The following is a 22,324-nucleotide window of genomic DNA, read 5'->3' on the forward strand; positions in this document are numbered from 1 at the left end:
TTTCAGCAAAATGTCAAGACTTTGGCGCAGCAACATTGTGCCATTGCTTAGTAGAGAGAGGCCTGGACTGTTGATGATGTTTAAAAATGCGAAAATACTTTTTATCCGATTACTTGATTAATCACCAGAATAATCGATAGAATACTCGATTACTAAAATAATCGATAGCTCCAGCCCTAGGCAGATCAGGACTTTCACATCATATTTGAATGAGCAGGAACAGATTAACGGGCACCCAGAGCTAGAGCTCCACTTTAACCATTACACAGTATAATTTTTGCCAACAGTAGAGATTTGGGCACAGAGTTTTTGAATCCAGGGAAAATCCTCTGTGAAGCGTTTCTGCGTGTCTGAACCACTGCTGTGGGGGGAGGGGGGGTGTTCTGAGCTGAGTTGTCTCTCACTGTTCATGTGAGATGCTCCGTAGCGACCTGAAAAAGAACATTTGAAAAAGTGCCACATTAAATAACACAAGGATTTTTTAACCAGGTTAGAAAGATAAAATTGGCCAGGTAAAGATGATTTATCAAGACTGACTTCAAATGTGAGTAAATTAAGTATTTTTATTCATTTTTATTCTTTTTTGGTGGTTTCGTGTTAACTTTTGTAAATGATGAAAAGCGCCAGTGACCGTCCTGAAACGGTTCATGTATTCAGAGCTGGTGTGCCATCTACTGTTCAAGAGATAAAACTTCAGCCACTGACCCAACAATAAATACATTTATTTAATTCTTTTATCAAAACATCAATTTTAGGCTTGCATCTTAGATGTACATTCTGGCAAATTGTACAACCCCAATTCCAATGAAGTTGGGACATTGTGTAAAATGTAAATAAAAACAGAATACAATGATTTGCAAATCCTCTTCAACCTATATTCAATTGGCGGCATTTGAAATGGACAGACGCAAAGTGGAAAAGTGTGCTGTGGTCCGGTGAGTCCACATTTCAAATTGTTTTTGGAATTCGTGGACGTCGCATCCTCCGAACAAAAGAGGAAAAGGACCATCCAGATTATTACCAGCGCAAAGTTCAAAAGCCAGCATCTGTGATGGTACGGGGTGTGTTAGTGCCCATGGCATGGGCAACTTACACATCTGTGATGGCACCATCAATGTTGAAAGGTATATCCAGGTTTTGGAGCAACACATGCTGCCATCCAAGCAACATCTTTTTCAGGGACATCCCTGCTTATTTCAGCAAGACAATGCCAAGCCACATTCTGCACGTGTTACAACAGCATGGCTTTGTAGTAAGAGTGTGGGTACTAGCCTGGCCTGCCTGCAGTCCAGACCTGTCGCCCATTGAAAATGTGTGGTGCATTATGAAGTGCAAAATACAACAACAGAGACCCCGGACTGTTGAACAACTGAAGTCATACTTCAAGCAAGAATGGGAAAGGATTCCACCTACAAAGCTTCAACAATTAGTGTCCTTAGTTCCCAAACACTTATTGAGTGTTGTTACAACCCCAATTCCAATGAAGTTGGGACGTTGTGTCAAATGTAAATAAAAACAGAATACAATGATTTGCATGTCCTCTTCAACCCATATTCAATTGAATACACCACAAAGACAAGATATTTAATGTTCAAACTGATGAACTTTATTGTTTTTGTGCAAATATTTGCTCATTTTGAAATGGATGCCTGCAACACATTTCAAAAAAGTTGGGACAGTGGCATGTTTACCACTGTGTTGCATCACCTTTTCCTTCTAACAATAATATTATGGACTGTAGATGATGGAATTCCTAAATTCCTTGTCTTTGTGGTGTATTCAATTGAATATAGCTTGAAGAGGATTTGCAAGTCATTGTATTCTGTTTTTATTTACATTTCACACACTGTCCCAACTTCATTGGAATTGAGATTGTATGTGTTTTTGTTTTATATTGTAATTTTTTATATATATTTATTTTCAGCAATTTACCTTTGCTGAGGGACCCATTCAGAAATACTTGCATTATCATTTTTACACTTAAGTTTATATCGCGATATATACCGTTACCGTGAAGGGATTCAATTTTTATTGCAATATGAATTTTAGGTCATATCGCCCAGCCCTGCCCAGAGCATTATCTCATACAGTTTACTGAAATTCTGTTCATGCACATTAGAGCCAAATTAAAATTATGCCTCATGCCATTTGAAAATCATATTTTGTGAAATTGCAGTTGTGATTATAAAACTATTAAAGCTTTATTTGTAGGCAAAAAAAAAAAAAAAAAAAGTAAAATTTTGATCAACACATTTCCTTGAACCTGTACTGCAGCCTCTGAGTGTTATTTATTCTCCTTTTTTTTCTTTTCTTTTTTAAAGGTGTTTAAAGGTTTGTTCTGCAACCTTGTGGGTCGCACTGACGTAAAAGCATTCACACCCATGGCACCTTGGAGTTGACAGAATGGCTGAGATATCTAGTGGTAATGGGTTCAAACTGGATGTTCCCCAGCCTAAGGGGGTTGTGGGAAAAGAGGAGGCCCTCCGCATGGAACAAGAGGCTTTAGCAAAATTGCATAAGGAGAAGCACACTCTTTCTCCTTCAACATCTTCATCTTCCTCTGCAGCAGGCTCATCCTCCCCCAAACCCAAAGCATCCACATCTACCACTGCTGCCCCTCAATCCTCATCCTCCACTAGTAAACCAGAAAAGGACCTCATTGTTTTTCCAGAGACCAAGAAGGAGGCACAGAAAGACAAGTTCAAGGACATTGATGTAGACAAGTTGACCAATGAGGAGCTGGAAAAGCTCTTGCTGGACGATAACTTTGAACTTGACAACAAAGTATCCCGCCCCTCATCACTTCTGGGTTTTAACCTGAGTGCTTCCTACCCTGGTGGTCATGCCTGTAGCTCCTCCCCCTTCCACAGCAGCCAGTGGACACCTGTTCTGTCAACTGCATCAAGCTCGAGCGTGTCCACTCCGACCCCTCATCCTCCCTCGTTGTTTCCCTCTGCCCCATTCCCCAAGCCAGGCACATTTCAGAATGGTTTCACTCCATCTTTGCCATCTTTTATGGCCCTTCCAGCTCAGCAGTCACCATTCATGGCCTTCACTCCCATCCAGCCTGCCGCGGCCATGGTCTTTCAACAGCCTGCTGTGGACCCAGAGATGGCAAAACTATTTGATAAAATTGCCAGCACCTCAGAATACTTGAAAAATGGCAGATCAGCCAGCACTGACCCGGATTCATCTTCTACTAGGACAGGGTCTCTGGCACCCAATCCACCACCCCAACACCCAACACTGACGGAATCTTCTAACATTAGCCGTTTTGACTGGCTGGATCTGGACCCACTTACCAAACGCAAACCAGAGACTGATGAAGCGCCTCTGGCGTCAGCAGGCACAGTACAGTTGGAAGCGGGAGTTACTGCAGGGGATCCTTGGGATGCAGTGCTTGAGACCGGAGGGAACAGTAGTAGCAGGAGCCCCTCATTGGATATGAAATCCTCAGTCTCTGCTCGTTCACAGCACAGGAGGGCATCGACCGGAGCTGCTGTAACTCGCAGTCATTCTCTCAGAGTTCCAGGGAACTGCTCCTCCCACGAACCAAACAATCAGGTAAGATGGAAATGTTTAATATTTGTAGAATAAAAGGCAAACTTCCTGCAAGCTGTTAGACCAGGGTGATATACTGGTAGTGACGTTTCCATCAGTCTGACATCTTGTTGTGATATAAATGATGATAGTATGGTGATATCCTTTAATTATACCTTATACCTACAGGAAATACTTCTGAAAAGCCACATATCACAGTTGATATTCTGTTCTGGTCTTGTGTGAATAAAAGACAGACAGACTGTTACATAAAAGTTGATCAATATTTCTGTAGAGTCCAGAACGTATCAAATACAGAAGGCTTTTAACATGGATTAAATGTGCAAAAACAAGATGTGGCACTGCATGCGGGTACCTTAATAGGAAGTGACTGTATTTTCAAGTTTTCAAGTTTCTACTTTTTAATCTGTCTTGTAGGTGTGTCATATTTGACACTTGGTTTATTTGTTTTTGGTGGTGTTTGGCACAGACGTGTTCCATTCTGCGAACTGCTTAATTTGTACAAAGGGTACATAAGTATTTGGACAGTGACACAATATTATTTTAAAGTTTTTGCTTCTACATCACCACAGTGATCACCCTGCACGTTGGCAAAGCAACAAAAGCAGGATGTCATCTTCGTGTGTGTGTGTGTGTGTGTGTGCGTGCGTGCGTGCATATTATGCCCATATCCGTGAACATAGTTTCCTGAGTACAAATCACTTTATTTATTTATTTTACTAGTTTGGGAGGTCCTATGACTTGCATTGCAAAAAAAATCATGCATTCATAACTACTATTACTACTATTAATCATAATATTATTTATATAGAGCTTTCCCAGCTTACCTTTCAAAGCATGAAAGAAAACAAACTCCAATAATACAAGAATGTCAGTAATAAAATTACACAACAATGCACAAAAATAAAGCGCAGATACGGGTAATTTAAAAAAAAAAGGGTAATTTTAGTTTTCCTTTCATATTTTAGCTTTCCCTTACATAATGAGAAGCTAACTTGTTTCAAATAATGTAAATAACAGTATTTTATCACCATGCTTTAAAAATGTTATTACAAAAAATGTGGCCAGAAGTCTCAGGAGTAGGGATGGGTATTGATAAGATTTTATCGATATCGATTCTGCTTATCAATCCGATTCCTTATCAATTCCCTTATCGATACCTCTTGTGAATTTTGTACTAAAAGTAGGCTTTACAGGTTTTCTATGTATTTCATTGAGTCTTAAAGTAAATAAATATGAAATTGGTCACTGTATCCTTGATCTCTGGACATAAATAAAAATAAACAAAATGGTGTTTCGCTTTGAAGTTATTAATTCCGACTGGACTCTATCGTTCTAACTTGACTCGGCAGAGAGCCGCACAGTGTTTGTAGCTGTGTGAACAGAACGGAGGATGATTCTCGTTTCTTTCTCGCAACAAGACAGGAGTCCCAGTTAGTAACTTTAATCTGCACAAAAGTGAATCACGATTGACATATTCAGGGATGAAAGTGGTAAAAAACAAAAAAAGCTGAAACCCAACATTACCCCCCAACACCACCCGCACGAAAATGTTTCAATTCTAGAAGCTCTGAAATGCAATCTGGGACTATTCCAGATGATAATATCGTCCACCTGGTCGTTACTGTGAGTTTCTCTGTGAATTTTCAGACCTTTTGTCTGACTTAGTGCTTAGCTCAGATAAGATAATTATAGTGGGCGATTTTAACATCCACACAGATGCTGAGAATGACAGCCTCAACACTGCATTTAATCTATTATTAGACTCTATTGGCTTTGCTAAAAAAGTAAATGAGTCCACCCACCACTTTAATCATATCTTAGATCTTGTTCTGACTTATGGTATGGAAATAGAAGACTTAACAGTATTCCCTGAAAACTCGCTTCTGTCTGATCATTTCTTAATAACATTTACATTTACTCTGATGGACTACCCAGCAGTGGGGAATAAGTTTCATTACACTAGAAGTCTTTCAGAAAGCGCTGTAACTAGGTTTAAGGATATGATTCTTTCTTTATGTTCTCTAATGCCATATACCAACACAGTGCAGAGTAGCTACCTAAACTGTGTAAGTGAGATAGAGTATCTCGTCAATAGTTTTACATCCTCATTGAAGACAACTTTGGATGCTGTAGCTCCTCTGAAAAAGAGAGCTTTAAATCAGAAGTGCCTGACTCCGTGGTGTAACTCACAAACTCGTAGCTTAAAGCAGATAACCCGTAAGTTGGAGAGGAAATGGCGTCTCACTAATTTAGAAGATCTTCACTTAGCCTGGAAAAAGAGTCTGTTGCTCTATAAAAAAGCCCTCCGTAAAGCTAGGACATCTTTCTACTCATCACTAATTGAAGAAAATAAGAACAACCCCAGGTTTCTTTTCAGCACTGTAGCCAGGCTGACAAAGAGTCAGAGCTCTATTGAGCTGAGTATTCCATTAACTTTAACTAGTAATGACTTCATGACTTTCTTTGCTAACAAAATTTTAACTATTAGAGAAAAAATTACTCATAACCATCCCAAAGACGTATCGTTATCTTTGGCTGCTTTCAGTGATGCCGGTTTTTGGTTAGACTCTTTCTCTCCGATTGTTCTGTCTGAGTTATTTTCATTAGTTACTTTATCCAAACCATCAACATGTTTATTAGACCCCATTCCTACCAGGCTGCTCAAGGAAGCCCTACCATTATTTAATGCTTCGATCTTAAATATGATCAATCTATCTTTGTTAGTTGGCTATGTACCACAGGCTTTTAAGGTGGCAGTAATTAAACCATTACTTAAAAAGCCATCACTTGACCCAGCTATCTTAGCCAATTATAGGCCAATCTCCAACCTTCCTTTTCTCTCAAAAATTCTTGAAAGGGTAGTTGTAAAACAGCTAACTGATCATCTGCAGAGGAATGGTCTATTTGAAGAGTTTCAGTCAGGTTTTAGAATTCATCGTAGTACAGAAACAGCATTAGTGAAGGTTACAAATGATCTTCTTATGGCCTCGGACAGTGGACTCATCTCTGTGCTTGTTCTGTTAGACCTCAGTGCTGCTTTTGATACTGATGACCATAAAATTTTATTACAGAGATTAGAGCATGCCATAGGTATTAAAGGCACTGTGTTGCGGTGGTTTGAATCATATTTGTCTAATAGATTACAATTTGTTCATGTAAATGGGGAATCTTCTTCACAGACTAAAGTTAATTATGGAGTTCCACAAGGTTCTGTGCTAGGACCAATTTTATTCACTTTATACATGCTTCCCTTAGGCAGTATTATTAGACGGTATTGCTTAAATTTTCATTGTTACGCAGATGATACCCAGCTTTATCTATCCATGAAGCCAGAGGACACACACCAATTAGCTAAACTGCAGGATTGACTTACAGACATGAAGACATGGATGACCTCTAATTTCCTGCTTTTAAACTCAGATAAAACTGAAGTTATTGTACTTGGCCCCACAAATCTTAGAAACATGGTGTCTAACCATATCCTTACTCTGGATGGCATTACCCTGAGCTGTAGTAATACTGTGAGAAGTCTTGGAGTCATTTTTGATCAGGATATGTCATTCAAAGCGCATATTAAACAAATATGTAGGACTGCTTTTTTGCATTTACGCAATATCTCTAAAATCAGAAAGGTCTTGTCTCAGAGTGATGCTGAAAAACTAATTTATGCATTTATTTCCTCTAGGCTGGACTATTGTAATTCATTATTATCAGGTTGTCCTAAAAGTTCCCTAAAAAGCCTTCAGTTAATTCAAAATGCTGCAGCTAGAGTACTGACAGGGACTAGAAGGAGAGAGCATATCTCACCCATATTGGCCTCTCTTCATTGGCTTCCTGTTAATTCTAGAATAGAATTTAAAATTCTTCTTCTTACTTATAAGGTTTTGAATAATCAGGTCCCATCTTATCTTAGGGACCTCGTAGTACCATATCACCCCAATAGAGCGCTTCGCTCTCAGACTGCAGGCTTACTTGTAGTTCCTAGGGTTTGTAAGAGTAGAATGGGAGGCAGAGCCTTCAGCTTTCAGGCTCCTCTCCTGTGGAACCAGCTCCCAGTTCAGATCAGGGAGACAGACACCCTCTCTACTTTTAAGATTAGGCTTAAAACTTTCCTTTTTGTTAAATCTTATAGTTAGGGCTGGATCAGGTGACCCTGAACCATCCCTTAGTTATGCTGCTATAGACGTAGACTGCTGGGGGGTTCCCATGATGCATTGTTTCTTTGTCTTTTTGCTCTGTATGCACCACTCTGCATTTAATCATTAGTGATCGATCTCTGCTCCCCTCCACAGCATGTCTTTTTCCTGGTTCTCTCCCTCAGCCCCAACCAGTCCCAGCAGAAGACTGCCCCTCCCTGAGCCTGGTTCTGCTGGAGGTTTCTTCCTGTTAAAAGGGAGTTTTTCCTTCCCACTGTAGCCAAGTGCTTGCTCACAGGGGGTCGTTTTGACCGTTGGGGTTTTACATAATTATTGTATGGCCTTACCTTACAATATAAAGCGCCTTGGGGCAACTGTTTGTTGTGATTTGGCGCTATATAAAAAAATTGATTGATTGATTGATAAACTGGAGTGAGTGCAGCATCCATTTAGGTGAGAAAAAAAACCCAACTTTCCTTATTCAGATTCATTCCAGTAGTATTCTGCTCTTACTAGGATGCAGCAGTTTTCTAGTTTGGCAGATAGTTCTGGAGGAATTCACTGAAGAAATTAACACATTGAAAATATGGTTTGACCGAAACAAACTGTCATTAAACTTAAATAAGACAGAGATGAAGTGGAGGTGTAAGAGTCACTAGGTGTTCACAGGAAACACATTTATTTCTGTATGTATGTATTTATTTATTTATGTATGTTCATTGTTAGTTGCTTTTATATTTTCTGTTGTGTTTCTATTCAGGTTCTTTTTGTCTCTTTCTCTAAAATTGTATATAATAATCATTAGATTATTAATATATAAACAAAATAAATTTAAGAAATATTACAATTTGAAAACAAATGCACCCGAACGTGATGACAGCTGCAACTGCTTAATGCTAACTTTTAACATTGAAAATGCCATAGACATGCTAACGCGTTAGCATCGTTCCCGTTTTTAAGTTATAAAATACATCTATCAACTGTTTCAGAAGACCATAACAGGTCGGTTTAACATAGAAAAGGTAAATAATACTCACAGACATATGCTCTTTTGGGTTTTAGCGGGGGAAAATTAAGCGAAAGAAAGAAAGAATAAACGAAGCAATAGATCGAAGCACTGCTTCAATCTGCGAACCATTGCTTTGATTGGTTCAAGGTTCAAAGCAAAGCCGCGCTGCAGAAAAGTTGATTATGGTCCCGCTGCAGGGTCTGTAATCAATGTAGAGAAATGATAATTTTCCTGACAAATACCCCCCCCCCCCCCCCCCCCCCCCCCCACAAACAACAGCCACTCTGAAGGACTGATAACAGAATCGTTGAGCACAAAGCTTATTGATGTCGGTGGATCGAATAATTTCTTAACGATACCCGAAAGGAACCGGTTCTCGATACCCATCCCTACTCAGGAGTGTTAATGCTTAACAGGCCTAGAGGGTTAAATGAATATAATGGCTGCATTTTTGTTTCTTTGATTCTCTTCCTTCATACCACACATCTTTACAAGTTTTGGATCCTTTCCGGTGTCAGGAGCTCAGCCCTCCCCTGACACCGGACCATAAGCGCAGGCGGTCAATGTAATCCTCAGTCAGTCAGGTTGCACCTGAACGTGAGCACAACCTGTGGAAAAACTGGGCTCTGGGAGTGGTGGGATGATTTACCCAAACTGACTCCAAATGACTAAATTAAGTACTTTTATTTATTTTCGGAAATGCGCTTCGTTCTCAAAACAGTACATGAACCGCTTTCTCCCTCCCACTCTTTAGAACGGTGAAACAATAAACAAGGGATATGTAAGTACATTTATCTGTACTGGCAATTTTTGGGGGGGACACATACAATGGACTCTGAACTTTAAGATCTGATGTTACGAGGCAGCAGTACGTCAAGCTGTAAATCTGCAAAGGTGAGCGTCGTTTGCTTTTCATGTACCGTTTTGAGAACAGAGTGCATTTCTGAAAATAAATGAAAGTACTTCATTTAGTCATATTTATAGGCAGTTTCACTTTAAATGCTCAGATGATAAGCGTGGACCCACTTTCTGTTAAAAGGCTTTATTTTACTCTTTTGTGTCGCGTTGGAAAGCGAAGCTTTTGGTACTACAGATTAGCTCTTACATGGCTTGTGTGCATGTTCTAGTCTTCTTCTGTTTTTTCTAGGGATGTTGCAGTGCCACACACAGGCCTGGCATATGTACTACAATGTTAAATGGCGCTTCAAGGCACAGAAATTGCCTCGAATACTTTCTGTAATCGAATTACTCAAGTTACTTGACTAATCATTTCAGCCCTAATTCAGTTCATTTCAGTTCCACGCCAAAACAGTTGGTGGCGGTAATGCACCGTGTTGGTTTGCAAGCCGCCAATAATTTCCGAAGAAGAAGAAGGGTTCATTTGTTTTGGGTTTATAATGTCATATTTTTGGGGACTGAGCTGTTGTTTTCCTAACTGTATACTTCATTAGAAGTCATGAGCTGCATTTTTCCTCCAGTAATCGTACATTAAGTGGAGCTAACGGGTGACGCCTTCAGCTGCTAAAAATGCTAACACGTTAGTATTCAGGCAAGAGTTTAACTCTGTCTGCAAGTCAAAACCACAAGATTCATGAGTTTGAGCAACGGACAAAAATTTGTCCGAGATGAGTGAGTGAAAATAATACATGATGTTAGTGCTCTGCTGAGGTTTATCAGCTAAATTAGCTTTTAGCTGCTGGATGCTGAATCAATCACTGTTGAGCTGAGTGTTTGACCTATTTTTATTTTTTACCAAATAAAGCTGCACAGTTTTTATTGTTACTGCCGTAACTACGAGAAAAGTCTCAGCTTTAAATTACTTAGATTTTTTTTATTTAAAGTTTTTAACCATCAAGTAATCAAAGAAAATAGCACAGTGCTGTTTCAAATTTCTTAACCCACATCAGAAACATCCATTTGCTGAATGAATGAATCTACGATTACAACATTCACACATTACTTTTCATGCTATGTTATTTGACTAAAAATAGTTTTCTAATGTAAGAAAAGTTTAACTTCAAAATGTACAGTAATCAGAAATTAATATGAAGTTCAAGCTTAATTTAAGTTTAAGTTAAAAGCACATTTGTAAGGATTTTAAGGTGGCCAACAATTTGAAAAGAGAGATAATCGATAGCTCCAAAGCTCCTGCCAAAACTAAGAAATCTAGGATCTCAGAAGTGCCTAAAGGCTGATGCATTAATGTACGATTTAAATACTCCGATTGTTCCATTTTAATTGATACTGAGAATTATCATTTTTGAGTTTTTTTTAATTGTCATTTCTTTTACGGTGTAGTTTTCTGAACCACAGTGTATGTTTTTTGGATTAAAGGTTGATAGCACTATACAGGTTGTTTGAAAAGACTGGGGTGGAAAAATTGACCTGACCCCCCCAAAAAACAAACAAAAAAAAAACATTTCCCTACTAGTCTGTATGTGGCCCTTCGACCGACTGGCGTCCTGTCCAGGGTGTACCCCGCCTCACGCCCTATGACTGCTGGGATAGGCTCCAGCCTCTGTGACCCTTAATTGGAGTAAGAGGTTGAAGATGAGCGAGAGATGCGTATTGTTTGGTTATAAAAACAGAGTTTTTAGATTTAGAAGTATTTATTTCTCAGTAACTTTTACAAACGTATGAGAAAAGAATTCATACAGAAACACCTGTTTTTACAGCATTTTCTACGTCTTGGATTATTTTGTTCAAGTGAACAACCAGCTGACGTTATACTACCTATTCACCCTGATTGGCAGTCACCATGTTGCATTGCTCAGTATTTCCATAAAATAGACTTCAGGTCTGTTTTGGCCCCCCCTAGCTGGCAGCAGAGCGACCAGTGTCACCGACCCAACAGTCCCCTTTAAAATTTCATCCACCCTGCCTTCGCTGTGCATGCTCTGAGACTGACTCTGAGTTTTGACTCTCAACACCCAAAGTGATCAGAGGGAATAATATGATTATTAACCATCAGATGACAAAGTAAAACCTCTTAAATTATTCTAAATGGTAAATGGACTGCATTTAAATAGCGCTTTTCCATCTGCATCACACGCTCAAAGTGCTTTACAATTATGCCTCACATTCACCAATTCACACACACTCACACACCGATGTCAGAGTGCTGCCATGCAAGGCGCTCACTAAACAGTGGGAGCAACTAGGGGATTAAGGGCCTTGCCCAAGGGCCCTTAGTGATGTTCTGGCCTGGCTGGGGTTTGAACCAAGTATCCTGGTCTTAAGCCCAGTGCTTAACCACTAGACCATCACCTCCCCATGAATGTTGATAGGGCTAATATTTTTGGAGAGACTTAGCGGACATCACTGAACAGTGGACGTTAATAATTAGATTCTGGACTCACAGCATTCCAGCAGGGGGTGTAAATCATCTATATATTAAGTGTGTGCGTGCCTGATTTTATTTACTAAGTTCAATGTAAGTACATAATATAATTGTCAATACGTTAAAAATACATGGATGCACAAGAAAATGAAAAATGCTTAATTTCATTGTAGTCCATTTAAAGATCAAATTGCAAAATAGAAGTAGTAATAAAATAATAATCCTGCTAATAATAATAACAATAATAGTGTGTATATGATAACAAGAACCTAAACAATTTATAAATACATTAAGACTATAAACATCAAAACATTATGTGGAAAGAAAAAAAAAGGGTTGAGTTCTTCCTCTAAAAACTGTTGAGGGTTCAAAAAACATTCTGGAAACACACACCATTCCAACTCATTCTAAAAACTGCATAATTTGTTACCACCCTTGAAAAATGCCAATTACCAATTTTATAAACAATACCTAATCTGGAGCCTGTGGATCCCCACAGGCAACATGCTAGTTGCTTTTAATGTTGTAGCCACTACAGAGTAATTATAAATTTTACTATTTCAGTGATTAGAAACGCTTTGAATTTATGCACATTAAGTGCAGCGCGGTGTTTTTTCTACCTGTACAAGCAAACGTCTTATTGACTGAACTTTCACTTTATATATATGATTAAGCGTTCATTCATTTAATGTTAAAATATAAAAGAGAAAGGTTCTTTCAAATAACAAGAGCATTTGGAGATTTCTGACATCCACTAATGGTTGACAAGGACTCAAAATAAAAGATTCAGATTGTGACCCAGACTTTACCTGTATCCAGATTCCACAACAAAATGCAATAATTACATACTGATATAGAATGGTCCAACTGATCAAGATGTTACAATCTGATATTTAATTCACAAGCTCAAACAAAATAGCTTCTTCCTGATCTTGATTTTACATCGTGATGTCGTATCCGTGAAGTATTTTTGACGTAATCCTTAAAAGTCTACAAACTGAAATCCTGATCCAGAATCCGGATCCGGATACAGATCACCTCCAAAATTCAGTGGAGTCTTCCATGCCCTAATATCTATCAGAGGTGAAAAGTTCGTAAAAATCTATGCAGTAGTTTTGACTTAATCCTTAAAAGTCTACAAAATGAAATCCTGATACAGAATCCAGATCCAGATCACCTCCAAAATTTAATGGAGTCTTCCAAGGCCCACACCAATGTGTGGTGAAAATTTGGTGTAAGTTTTGATGTAATCCTTCAAAGCTTGTTTAAAGTGAAAAGTGATCCAGGATCCAGAGCGAAGCCATAACTGGCAGCTGTCTTCTAGTGTTAGCGGAGGTTAGCCTGTAAGCTTGCCGTCCTGCTGATAATCATTCAAGTACATTTGTTCAATGAAGCTGCTGTAAATGAGGAAATCATCAAAAATTCATCAAACTATCTACGTAAATTGCGAAGGTGTTTTGCTTCTTTCATCATCCATCCACCTCAAGTTCCAAGCGCTGTTGTATGTGATTGTATGTGACACCGGTCGGCATCACCGTGATTGCTCTCACTGCCTCCGATGCGCTGCATTGGACCACTCGCACCGTTCCCCCCCCGTCTGCTGTGCCGAGCTGCATGCAGCAACAGGTCCAGAGACTACGCTCGCTGTTTTGATACGCAGCGCCCGCTGCATGGCCTCAGTAACCGCAGCCGCAGAGCTCCATGGCCATGACTTGGATTCTTTGTGGGTCCCGCATCCGTACCCCCGGAGGCAGTGAGCAAAGGGAGAGCAGTACATTGTGTTCTGCGTGCATTTATCATTTATAGGTATATGATAAAATTGTTTTACCAATGAATATGGCTTTATACACTCTGAAGAAAACCATACACCCTGAGGCCGAATTACCAATGAATATGGCTTTATACACCCTGAAGAAAACCATACACCCTGAGGTCGAAGGCCTTCAGGGTGTATAAAGCCATATTCATTGGTGAACAACTTGATAACTGATAATATTAAAGCAAAAAGACCTGTGGTATCGGATTGGAAAAGCATCGGTATCGGCAGTTATGATATACCTATAAATGATACGCCAATATGATTGGATAAAACACTAAAGAATAAATAGCAATACACCCTTTTCGCGGATGGGTAATATTTTTCATACGACCCGAGTAATCAGCCAATCTGGACAGTGGAGCGGCACCACGACGAAGAGGTGCGGTCGGAGGAACTGTGAAATACTGGTGAGTCACTATTAATAATTTCTTACGTGTCCAACCTCGTAGGTTGATCGTTTAAAATTAAATTTGTTAGTTCTAAAAGCCATCATAATTATTTATAGGAAAACGTTCTATTTTTTCTACTAAGGTTTGAACTTTGAGTGTTTACATAGGAGAGAAAAGTGAGAAAATGTTAATGCCTGTTTGAGAAAAGTGTATAATGTGTGTAGTGAGGGGTTTTACAGCCTTAAAACATCTATAATAATTGTAAAAAAATAACGCTGACTACTTCGCGGATTTCGCCTATCGCAGGTTAGTTTTAGAACGTAACTCCTGCGATAAACGAGGGACCACTGTATATGATAAAGCCATTATCAAGTTGTTCACCAATGAATATGGCTTTTTACACCCTGAAGAAAGCCATACATTTGTCATTTATAGGTATATGATAAAATCATTATCAAGTTGTTCGCCAATGAATATGGTTTTATACACCCTGAAGAAAACCAAACACCCTAAGGCCGAAGTCATTGGTGAACAACTTCATAACTGATAATATCCAAATATCGGTATCCAGATATGCCCCCCCCGCGCGCGCACAAAAAAAAAAAATATGCCTGTGACGATGGCACATACTGAGCCCTAGAAGTGTCACTGCAAAATGTTTTGCATGCCAAGAGAATGTGTGCTGGTTTTACCACATTGTGCACTCATGTTACTATAGTGAGCACTCATTTTAAGCATTGTAAAACAAATGCACAATTTAGTAAAATGAGGGCACAATTTCTAAAGCGACGGCATGATTTATTAAAACGAGGGAATGATTTAGTGTAATGAGAGCACAGTTTGGTGAACACCATTATAAAAAAATTGTGTGCACGATCTACTTAAACATGGCCACAGTTTGTAAAATGTGCACTCAGTATTGTCTTGACACATGCAGACATGAGCACGTTATAGTATATTCAAGATCTCAGTCTACTAAATCGCACCCATGAAAAAATTGTGTGCACGAAGAAATTAAATTGTGTGCACAAAAACATAGGCTATTAGTCAACCACCTAATGGTGAAAACCAAAAAGGCTTTAAATAACTGCCTACAGTTATCACATCGCGAGTACAAGCGGCTGAGATGAGTTTCCTCCGCAGGGTGGCTGGGCGCTCCCTTAGAGATAGGGTGAGGAGCTCGGTCACTCGGGAGGAGCTCGGAGTCGAGCCGCTGCTCCTCCACGTCGAAAGGAGTCAGTTGAGATGGCTCGGGCATCTTTTCTGGATGCCCCCTGGACGCCTCGCTGGAGAGGTGTTCCGGGCACGTCCCATTGGGAGGAGGCCCCGGGGAAGACCCAGGACACACTGGAGGGACTACATCTCTCGGCTGGCTTGGGAACGCCTTGGGGTTCCCCTGGAGGAGCTGGGGGAGGTGTGTGTGGATCGGGAGGTCTGGGCGGCTTTGCTTGAGCTGCTACCCCCGCGACCCGACTCCGGATAAAGCGGAAGAAAATGGATGGATAGATGGATGGAGGGGTTATTATCACTTACTAATATGGACTGTAAACTTGCAGAGTTAAGTAAATGGGGCAGAAAACATCACTATGGCTGGAAGGAAACCACAAGTAATTGTGATTGAAATTTCAGTGTAGCTTAATCAGAAAAGATGAAGTCAGGATACATTACTTACATATAGATATACACACACTGCCAGTCAAATGTTTGGACACACTGGACCATTGAATTGAATGGTGTGTGTATTCACTGGGGCTGCGGATTGGATCATACTTAAATTGTGGCTTAATGCAGCAGCATTTAGCTGCTCTTATATAACCATCATTAGCTTCAAGCTTGAAGTGTTTAAGGTATGTGCTAACTAAAAATAAAGACAATTAAGATGATAGCTCATTCAACTTTTACTTGGTAACATAGTTCTTTATTGAAGAGGAACATTTTTTTTAGCACTGTAAGGTAACGTTATAAAACATTTAGCGTTATCACATTTTCTATTCAACCATGACAGTGCTGTTATAATGTTACAGCAAACATGGTTAACTAGCTAATTAACTTACTGAGGCGACTGTTTTCGTCAGAATCAGCCACAACGTGCTTCCTTCTCAGATGCTCCTGCATCGCTGTTGTATTGCCAGCTAGCTATGATATCGTTTGGGCATAATTTTTCATGTGACATCACAGCTGATCCTGATTAACACTACTGCGTATGTGTGTCAAGGACAGAAACCTAGTGGAAGGTACAGCTGTAGGTTTGAGAGAAAAACAAAGCTTAAAAACATATAAACGATTATGTCAACGATTAATTTAGTCACAGACTATTTTTATAGTCGACGTAATCGTGACTAGTCGACAAGTCGTAATCGTGAGTAGTCATTCATTGGATACCAACCAAACAGTCTCTACTTCCATTCCTTATAATGTAGTTTTTCACAGACATGAGCTAACCCGTATTTGACCCACTGTTTCTCACCAACCCCATTGTGTAGTTACTTTTTCATGCAAGCCATAAGTACTCTAGTTTTTCTGAATATTTACAGTATTAATTTGGGACACTGCTATGGGCAGTTGGCATTGTTACCTTTTAATCTTGTTTTCTCTCTGCCTCGCTCTCTCACTTTTTCTTTTTTTTTTTCCTTTACCCCCTCTCAAACTAAATTACCATCTGTTATTTGACTGGAAGCTTTGGGTTTAAATTAGCAGTCATATAGCCCACAAGGTTCCCTTTGCCGGCTGTCCATGTACAGAAGTTGAGCTTCACTTTTGAAATTTTGCTGCTACTGGATGCTGTATTTTTTTCTATTTAACAATAAAAAATACTAAAAACTTTGGAAATCATATCATTGTCAGTATACTGATAAAAATTCTATCCACGGTAACAGTTTGCCATCTCCTGACATATATGATATAGTTGATGACTTCTTTTTCATATGTGCTGAAGGTGGGCAAATGATGCAGAATGATGGCAGAAGGCAGACTTAAAAGCAGGCAGGGAAGAATAATTAAGCTGACCACAAACTACACCATATGTAATACTGCCATACTGTAAATGCATAGAGGAGGACAAATGCGTTAGACCCCCTATGAAATTTAATGTTTTCTTCAAACTTTTTACAAGTGTGTGTGTGTTTCAAACACAGCTACACAGTTAAGAACAAGCCTGGCAGAGGTAGGAAAAAGTTGAAGTTGCACCAGGGCTGAATCTTTCAACAAGACAATGACCCTAAACACTGATCAGAATCTACTAAGGCATTCATGCAAAGGACCAAGTACAATGTTCTGGAATGGCCATCTCAGTCCCCAGACCTGAATATTATTGAAAATCTGTGGTGTGATTTTTAAGCGGACTGTCCATGCTCAGAAACCAACAAACCCGACTGAACTGGAGATGTTTTTTAAAGAAGAATGGTCCAAAATACCTTCAACTGGAATCCAGACTCTCATTGGAAGCTATAGGAAGTGTTTAGAGACTGTTGATTCTGCAAAAGGAGGATCTAATAAATATTGATTTTTTTTATTTTTATTTATTTATTTTTCCTCCTGTTGGGGTGCCCAAATTTATGCACCTGCCTAATTTTAACACTTGCTACCTACAATAAACGTGGGGGGTGGTTCCATCATGCTGTGTGGCTGTGTGGCCAGTGCAGGTACTGGGAATCTTGTTAAAGTTGAGGGTCACATGGATTCCAATCAATATCAGCAGATTCTTGAGAACAATGTTCATGAGTCAGTGACAAAGTTGAAGTTGCGCCTGGATCTTTCAGCAAGACATCGACCCTAAACACTGTTCAAAATCTACTAAGGCATTCATGCAGAAGAACAAGTACAACATTCTGGAATGGCTATCTCAGTCCCCAGACCTGAATATTATTGAAAATCTGTGGTGTGATTTTAAGCAGGCTGTCCATGCTCAGAAACCAACAAACCTGAGATGTTTTATAAAGAAGAATGGTCCAAAATACCTTCAACCAGAATCCAGACTCTCATTGGAAGCTATAGGAAGTGTTTTTGTAGGCTGTTATTTCTGCAAAAGGAGGATCTACTAAATATTGATGTATTTTTTTTCTGTTGGGGTGCCCAGATTTATGCACCTGCCTAATTTTGTTTAAAGAATTATTGCTCACTGTTTGTAAATCCTACAAACTTCATTTCACTTCTCAAATATCACTGTTTGTCTGCTATCACCAGTTAACCATCTTCATGATGAAGTGGTATAGAGGAGGATTTTCTTAAAAGGAAGACCTGAAAGTTTAGCTACAAATTGCCAGAAGGTACATCTGAGATGCAAGCCTGGATTTGATCTGTTTTGGTGAAAGAAAATCCTTCTCTGCTCTACTCCACTATGAAGCTTAAGAGTAGTGATGCAAAATGCAAAGCTTGCACTGTGCACAATTTCTGCAATCACAGCCACATAAGCCCATAACTTCTTCTGGGTTGTTGGGTGTCTTGGTGGCCTTCCTCACTCTTCTCCTTCTTGCACAGTCACTCAGTTTTTGAGAACTGTCTACTCCATGCAGATTTACCATAAAGTGCCATACAGTTTGTATTTCTTTGTAATTAATATGAATAAAGTCCATGACATATTCAGTGGCAGCTTTACCATCGGAGAGCTTCGTCCACAACTACCACAAAAGACTCCAAGCTGTCGTTGATGTTAAAGGGGACAATACACAGTATTAAGAACAGGGGTATGTAAACTTTGGATCAGGGTCATTTGGGTAGTTCTCTTGTCATTTTGATTTAAAAAGAGGAAACACAGTTGTTTGACAATAAATGGCTTCACCCAACCATTAACCATGAGTGGAAAAAAAAATTTGTGTTGTCATTCATATTCTCTTAAAAATGGCAAAAAAGCAAAAATTCTGCCAGGGTATGTAAAATTTTGAACACAACTGTATACATAAAATGGCTCAAGGTGTGGCACTTACCATAGATTTTTTTTTTTTTTTTTATTGCAAATCTTGAATTATTTATTGCGTTTTATTCTGCTTCGCTTTAACAAATTTCCAGCCAATTCTGAACATGCTAAAAGAAAAAATAGCTTCAACGCCTGTTTCATTTCAAAAGACCTGTGCCTCTAGAGCGTCATGGAAAACAAATACCTTTAGTTGTACGAGGGCTGTCCGTAAAGTATAGGTCCTTTTTATTTTTTTCAAAAACTATATGGATTTCATTCATATGTTTTTACATCAGACATGCTTGAACCCTCGTGCGCATGCGTGAGTTTTTCCACGCCCGTCGGTGACGTCATTCGCCTGTGAGCACTCCTTGTGGGAGGAGTCGTCCAGCCCCTCGTCGGAATTCCTTTGTCTGAGAAGTTGCTGAGAGACTGGCGCTTTGTTTGATCAAACTTTTTTCTAAACCTGTGAGACACATCGAAGTGGACACGGTTCGAAAAATTAAGCTGGTTTTCAGTGAAAATTTTAACAGCTGATGAGAGATTTTGAGGTGATTCTGTCGCTTTAAGGACTTTTCACGGTGCGAGACATCGCGCAGCGCTCTCAGGCAGCGTCATCAGCCTGTTTCAAGCTTAAAACCTCCACATTTCAGGCTCTATTGATCCAGGACGTCGTGAGAGAACAGAGACGTTTCAGAAGAAGTCGGTTTCAGCATTTTATCCAGATATTCCACTGTTAAAGGAGATTTTTTTAATGAAAGACGTGCGGACGGGTCCGCGCGTCAGGACGCAGCCGACGTGGTGCGGCGGCACAGGAAAAACACCTCCGTGTTGATAACCATTTGTTAAAATCCAGTTGGCTTTTGATGGCTTTCAGTGGCGTGAGTATATGAGAAATTGTTTATCAGCTGGAGATGTTCCAGCTTGTCCTTAAGGCTTCCAGCAGAGGTGTTTTTCCTGTGACGGAGCGTCGCGGCGGCTGCGAGCCGACGCTGCAATCCGCCCGCACGTCTTTCATTAAAAAAATCTCCTTTAACAGTGGAATATCCGGATAAAATGCTGAAACCGACTTCTTCTGAAGCTTCTCTGTTCTCTCACGACATCCTGGATCAACAGAGCCTGAAATGTGGAGGTTTTAAGCTTGAAACAGGCTGATGACGCTGCCTGAGAGCGCTGCACGACGTCTCGCACCGTGGGAAGTCCTTAAAGCGACAGAATCACCTCAAAATCTCTCATCAGCTGTTAAAATTTTCACTGAAAACCAGCTTAACTTTTCGAACCATGTCCACTTCGATGTGTCTCACAGGTTTAGAAAAAATTTTGATCAAACAAAGCGCCAGTCTCTCAGCAACTTCTCAGACAAAGGAATTCCGACGAGGGGCTGGACGACTCCTCCCACAAGGAGTGCTCACAGGCGAATGACGTCACCGACAGGTGTGGAAAAACTCACGCATGCGCACGAGGGTTCAAGCATGTCTGATGTAAAAACATATGAATGAAATTCATATAGTTTTTGAAAAAAATAAAAAGGACCTATACTTTACGGACAGACCTCGTATATTAACTTTTATTTACATTGTTTTTCAAGTATAAAACTACATAATCTTACCAGACGTATGGAGAAAAATTTGCGCTCTAAATGGAACCAAATTGCACTCTAAATGCAATGCAACACAAATGGGATGAATAATCTAGGTCACATGACATACAAAGCACCAATCAAATGACAAGGATCCACTCAGCCGTTATATAAAGTTAAATATACTCTATCACAGTGCTAAATCAGTTCTATCACAGTGTAAAATAAACTCAATCATGCTGTGAATTACTCTTATTGGAGTTGAAAAACGTGATTTGACAAGACTGTTGACCTGATTTCACTCTCTAATAGAGTGTATTTAACTCTATTTGGACTGGGACCAAATGTTATTCTGGCAGAGTATATTTTATGCTGCAAAATTTACTGCCTACTGTGCACTTAGTAGAAATATTACAGCCATTACATGCAGCCCTTTTTCAAATATTGCTATAGCGTCACAGTCAGTTATTTCAAATAGTGTTATGTCAGGAAAAGCTGTTATGATGAACATTGTCGTTCGTATCTGTAGTTTACTAAAACACCTACTTCCGACTCATTGTGTTTCTCTCTTACAGCTGAGCAGTTGTTCTCATACCAGGGTAATAAGTAATTGTACAGCACTGTGCAGATAACCTATGTGTAGGATTCTGTGAAGTTATGGAAAACGGCAAAGGTGAAATGGCTTGATGATGGTGTTTTGAGGGTTCATGATACTTTATTACAAGTGGAACAAATTCACTGGTGAAATGGTGATAACATGATCTATTTTACATGTGTGGGACTCTTCTCATGTATGCATTTCCACTTATAAACAACAATCCAGTCTGGACATCCAGCTGTGTGCTCCAGCATTGTGGAATGTCTGAATTCCTGATATGATGCTGCGTTTGTGTGTGTTCTAAGTTCAAGCTTGTTTTCTTACACTGATTTGTTTAACTCTACATACAGCATTTTGCACCCTTGGATTTTATTTTCCTCCAGAATGTTTGTAGTCTTTGTGTGCATCTGTGAGGTAGATGGTGATGTGTTGTGTGTGATGGCCTTCTCCCCTTGTCCCATTTGCTTGTCTGGCTGTCATTTCCCTTGTTCCTATAAACATGGACAAATCCTTACAGCTCATTTCTCGTAATTTGTCAAGCACCAGTCTGCTCTACAAAGTCACAGTCTGCTCTACTAACCATCCTCTCATTTTGACGTGTTTTATCATAGATCTGTGTCTGAATTGGGTAGCAGTGTGACAGAAGCATAAAAAGCGCACTACGGGTAAGACATAAGTTCACAAGAGAGGGCACTGCTCAGACTATCATAACAAATTTTGGTGGATGATATATTGCCTCAAAGTATTGCACATACAATATTCTTGCAAATATTATGCCAATTACATAATTATAATACAGCACAAAAATGGAAGTACATCCTTTCAAAGAGCAATGAAGTTTGAATTCTCAAGAATATTCAACATTGAAATTGAAATATGGGGCGTGAGGGTGGTATAGACGCCAAAGTGGTGGGCTTGTGGCCAAAGGATCCTCAGTTCAAATCCCTGTCAGACTAGAAAATCAACATAATTTATTCATCTGAACTGTTTTAGTTGATT

The 22,324-nt window shown here is 39.6% G+C and overlaps 1 protein-coding gene across 1 annotated transcript in view; it reads left to right on the top strand.

Moving 5' to 3' along the window:
- Positions 1-22,324, top strand: part of pik3c2a (phosphatidylinositol-4-phosphate 3-kinase, catalytic subunit type 2 alpha) — a 205,015-nt gene that overhangs the window by 20,705 nt on the left and 161,986 nt on the right. The window contains 1 exon segment of the mRNA XM_034175828.1: positions 2,322-3,564. Within this exon segment, the coding sequence (XP_034031719.1) occupies positions 2,404-3,564 (1,161 nt within the window). The 5' untranslated portion in view covers positions 2,322-2,403.

This window comes from Thalassophryne amazonica, chromosome 8 (assembly GCF_902500255.1).
Source record: "Thalassophryne amazonica chromosome 8, fThaAma1.1, whole genome shotgun sequence".
Lineage (NCBI taxonomy): Eukaryota > Metazoa > Chordata > Actinopteri > Batrachoidiformes > Batrachoididae > Thalassophryne > Thalassophryne amazonica.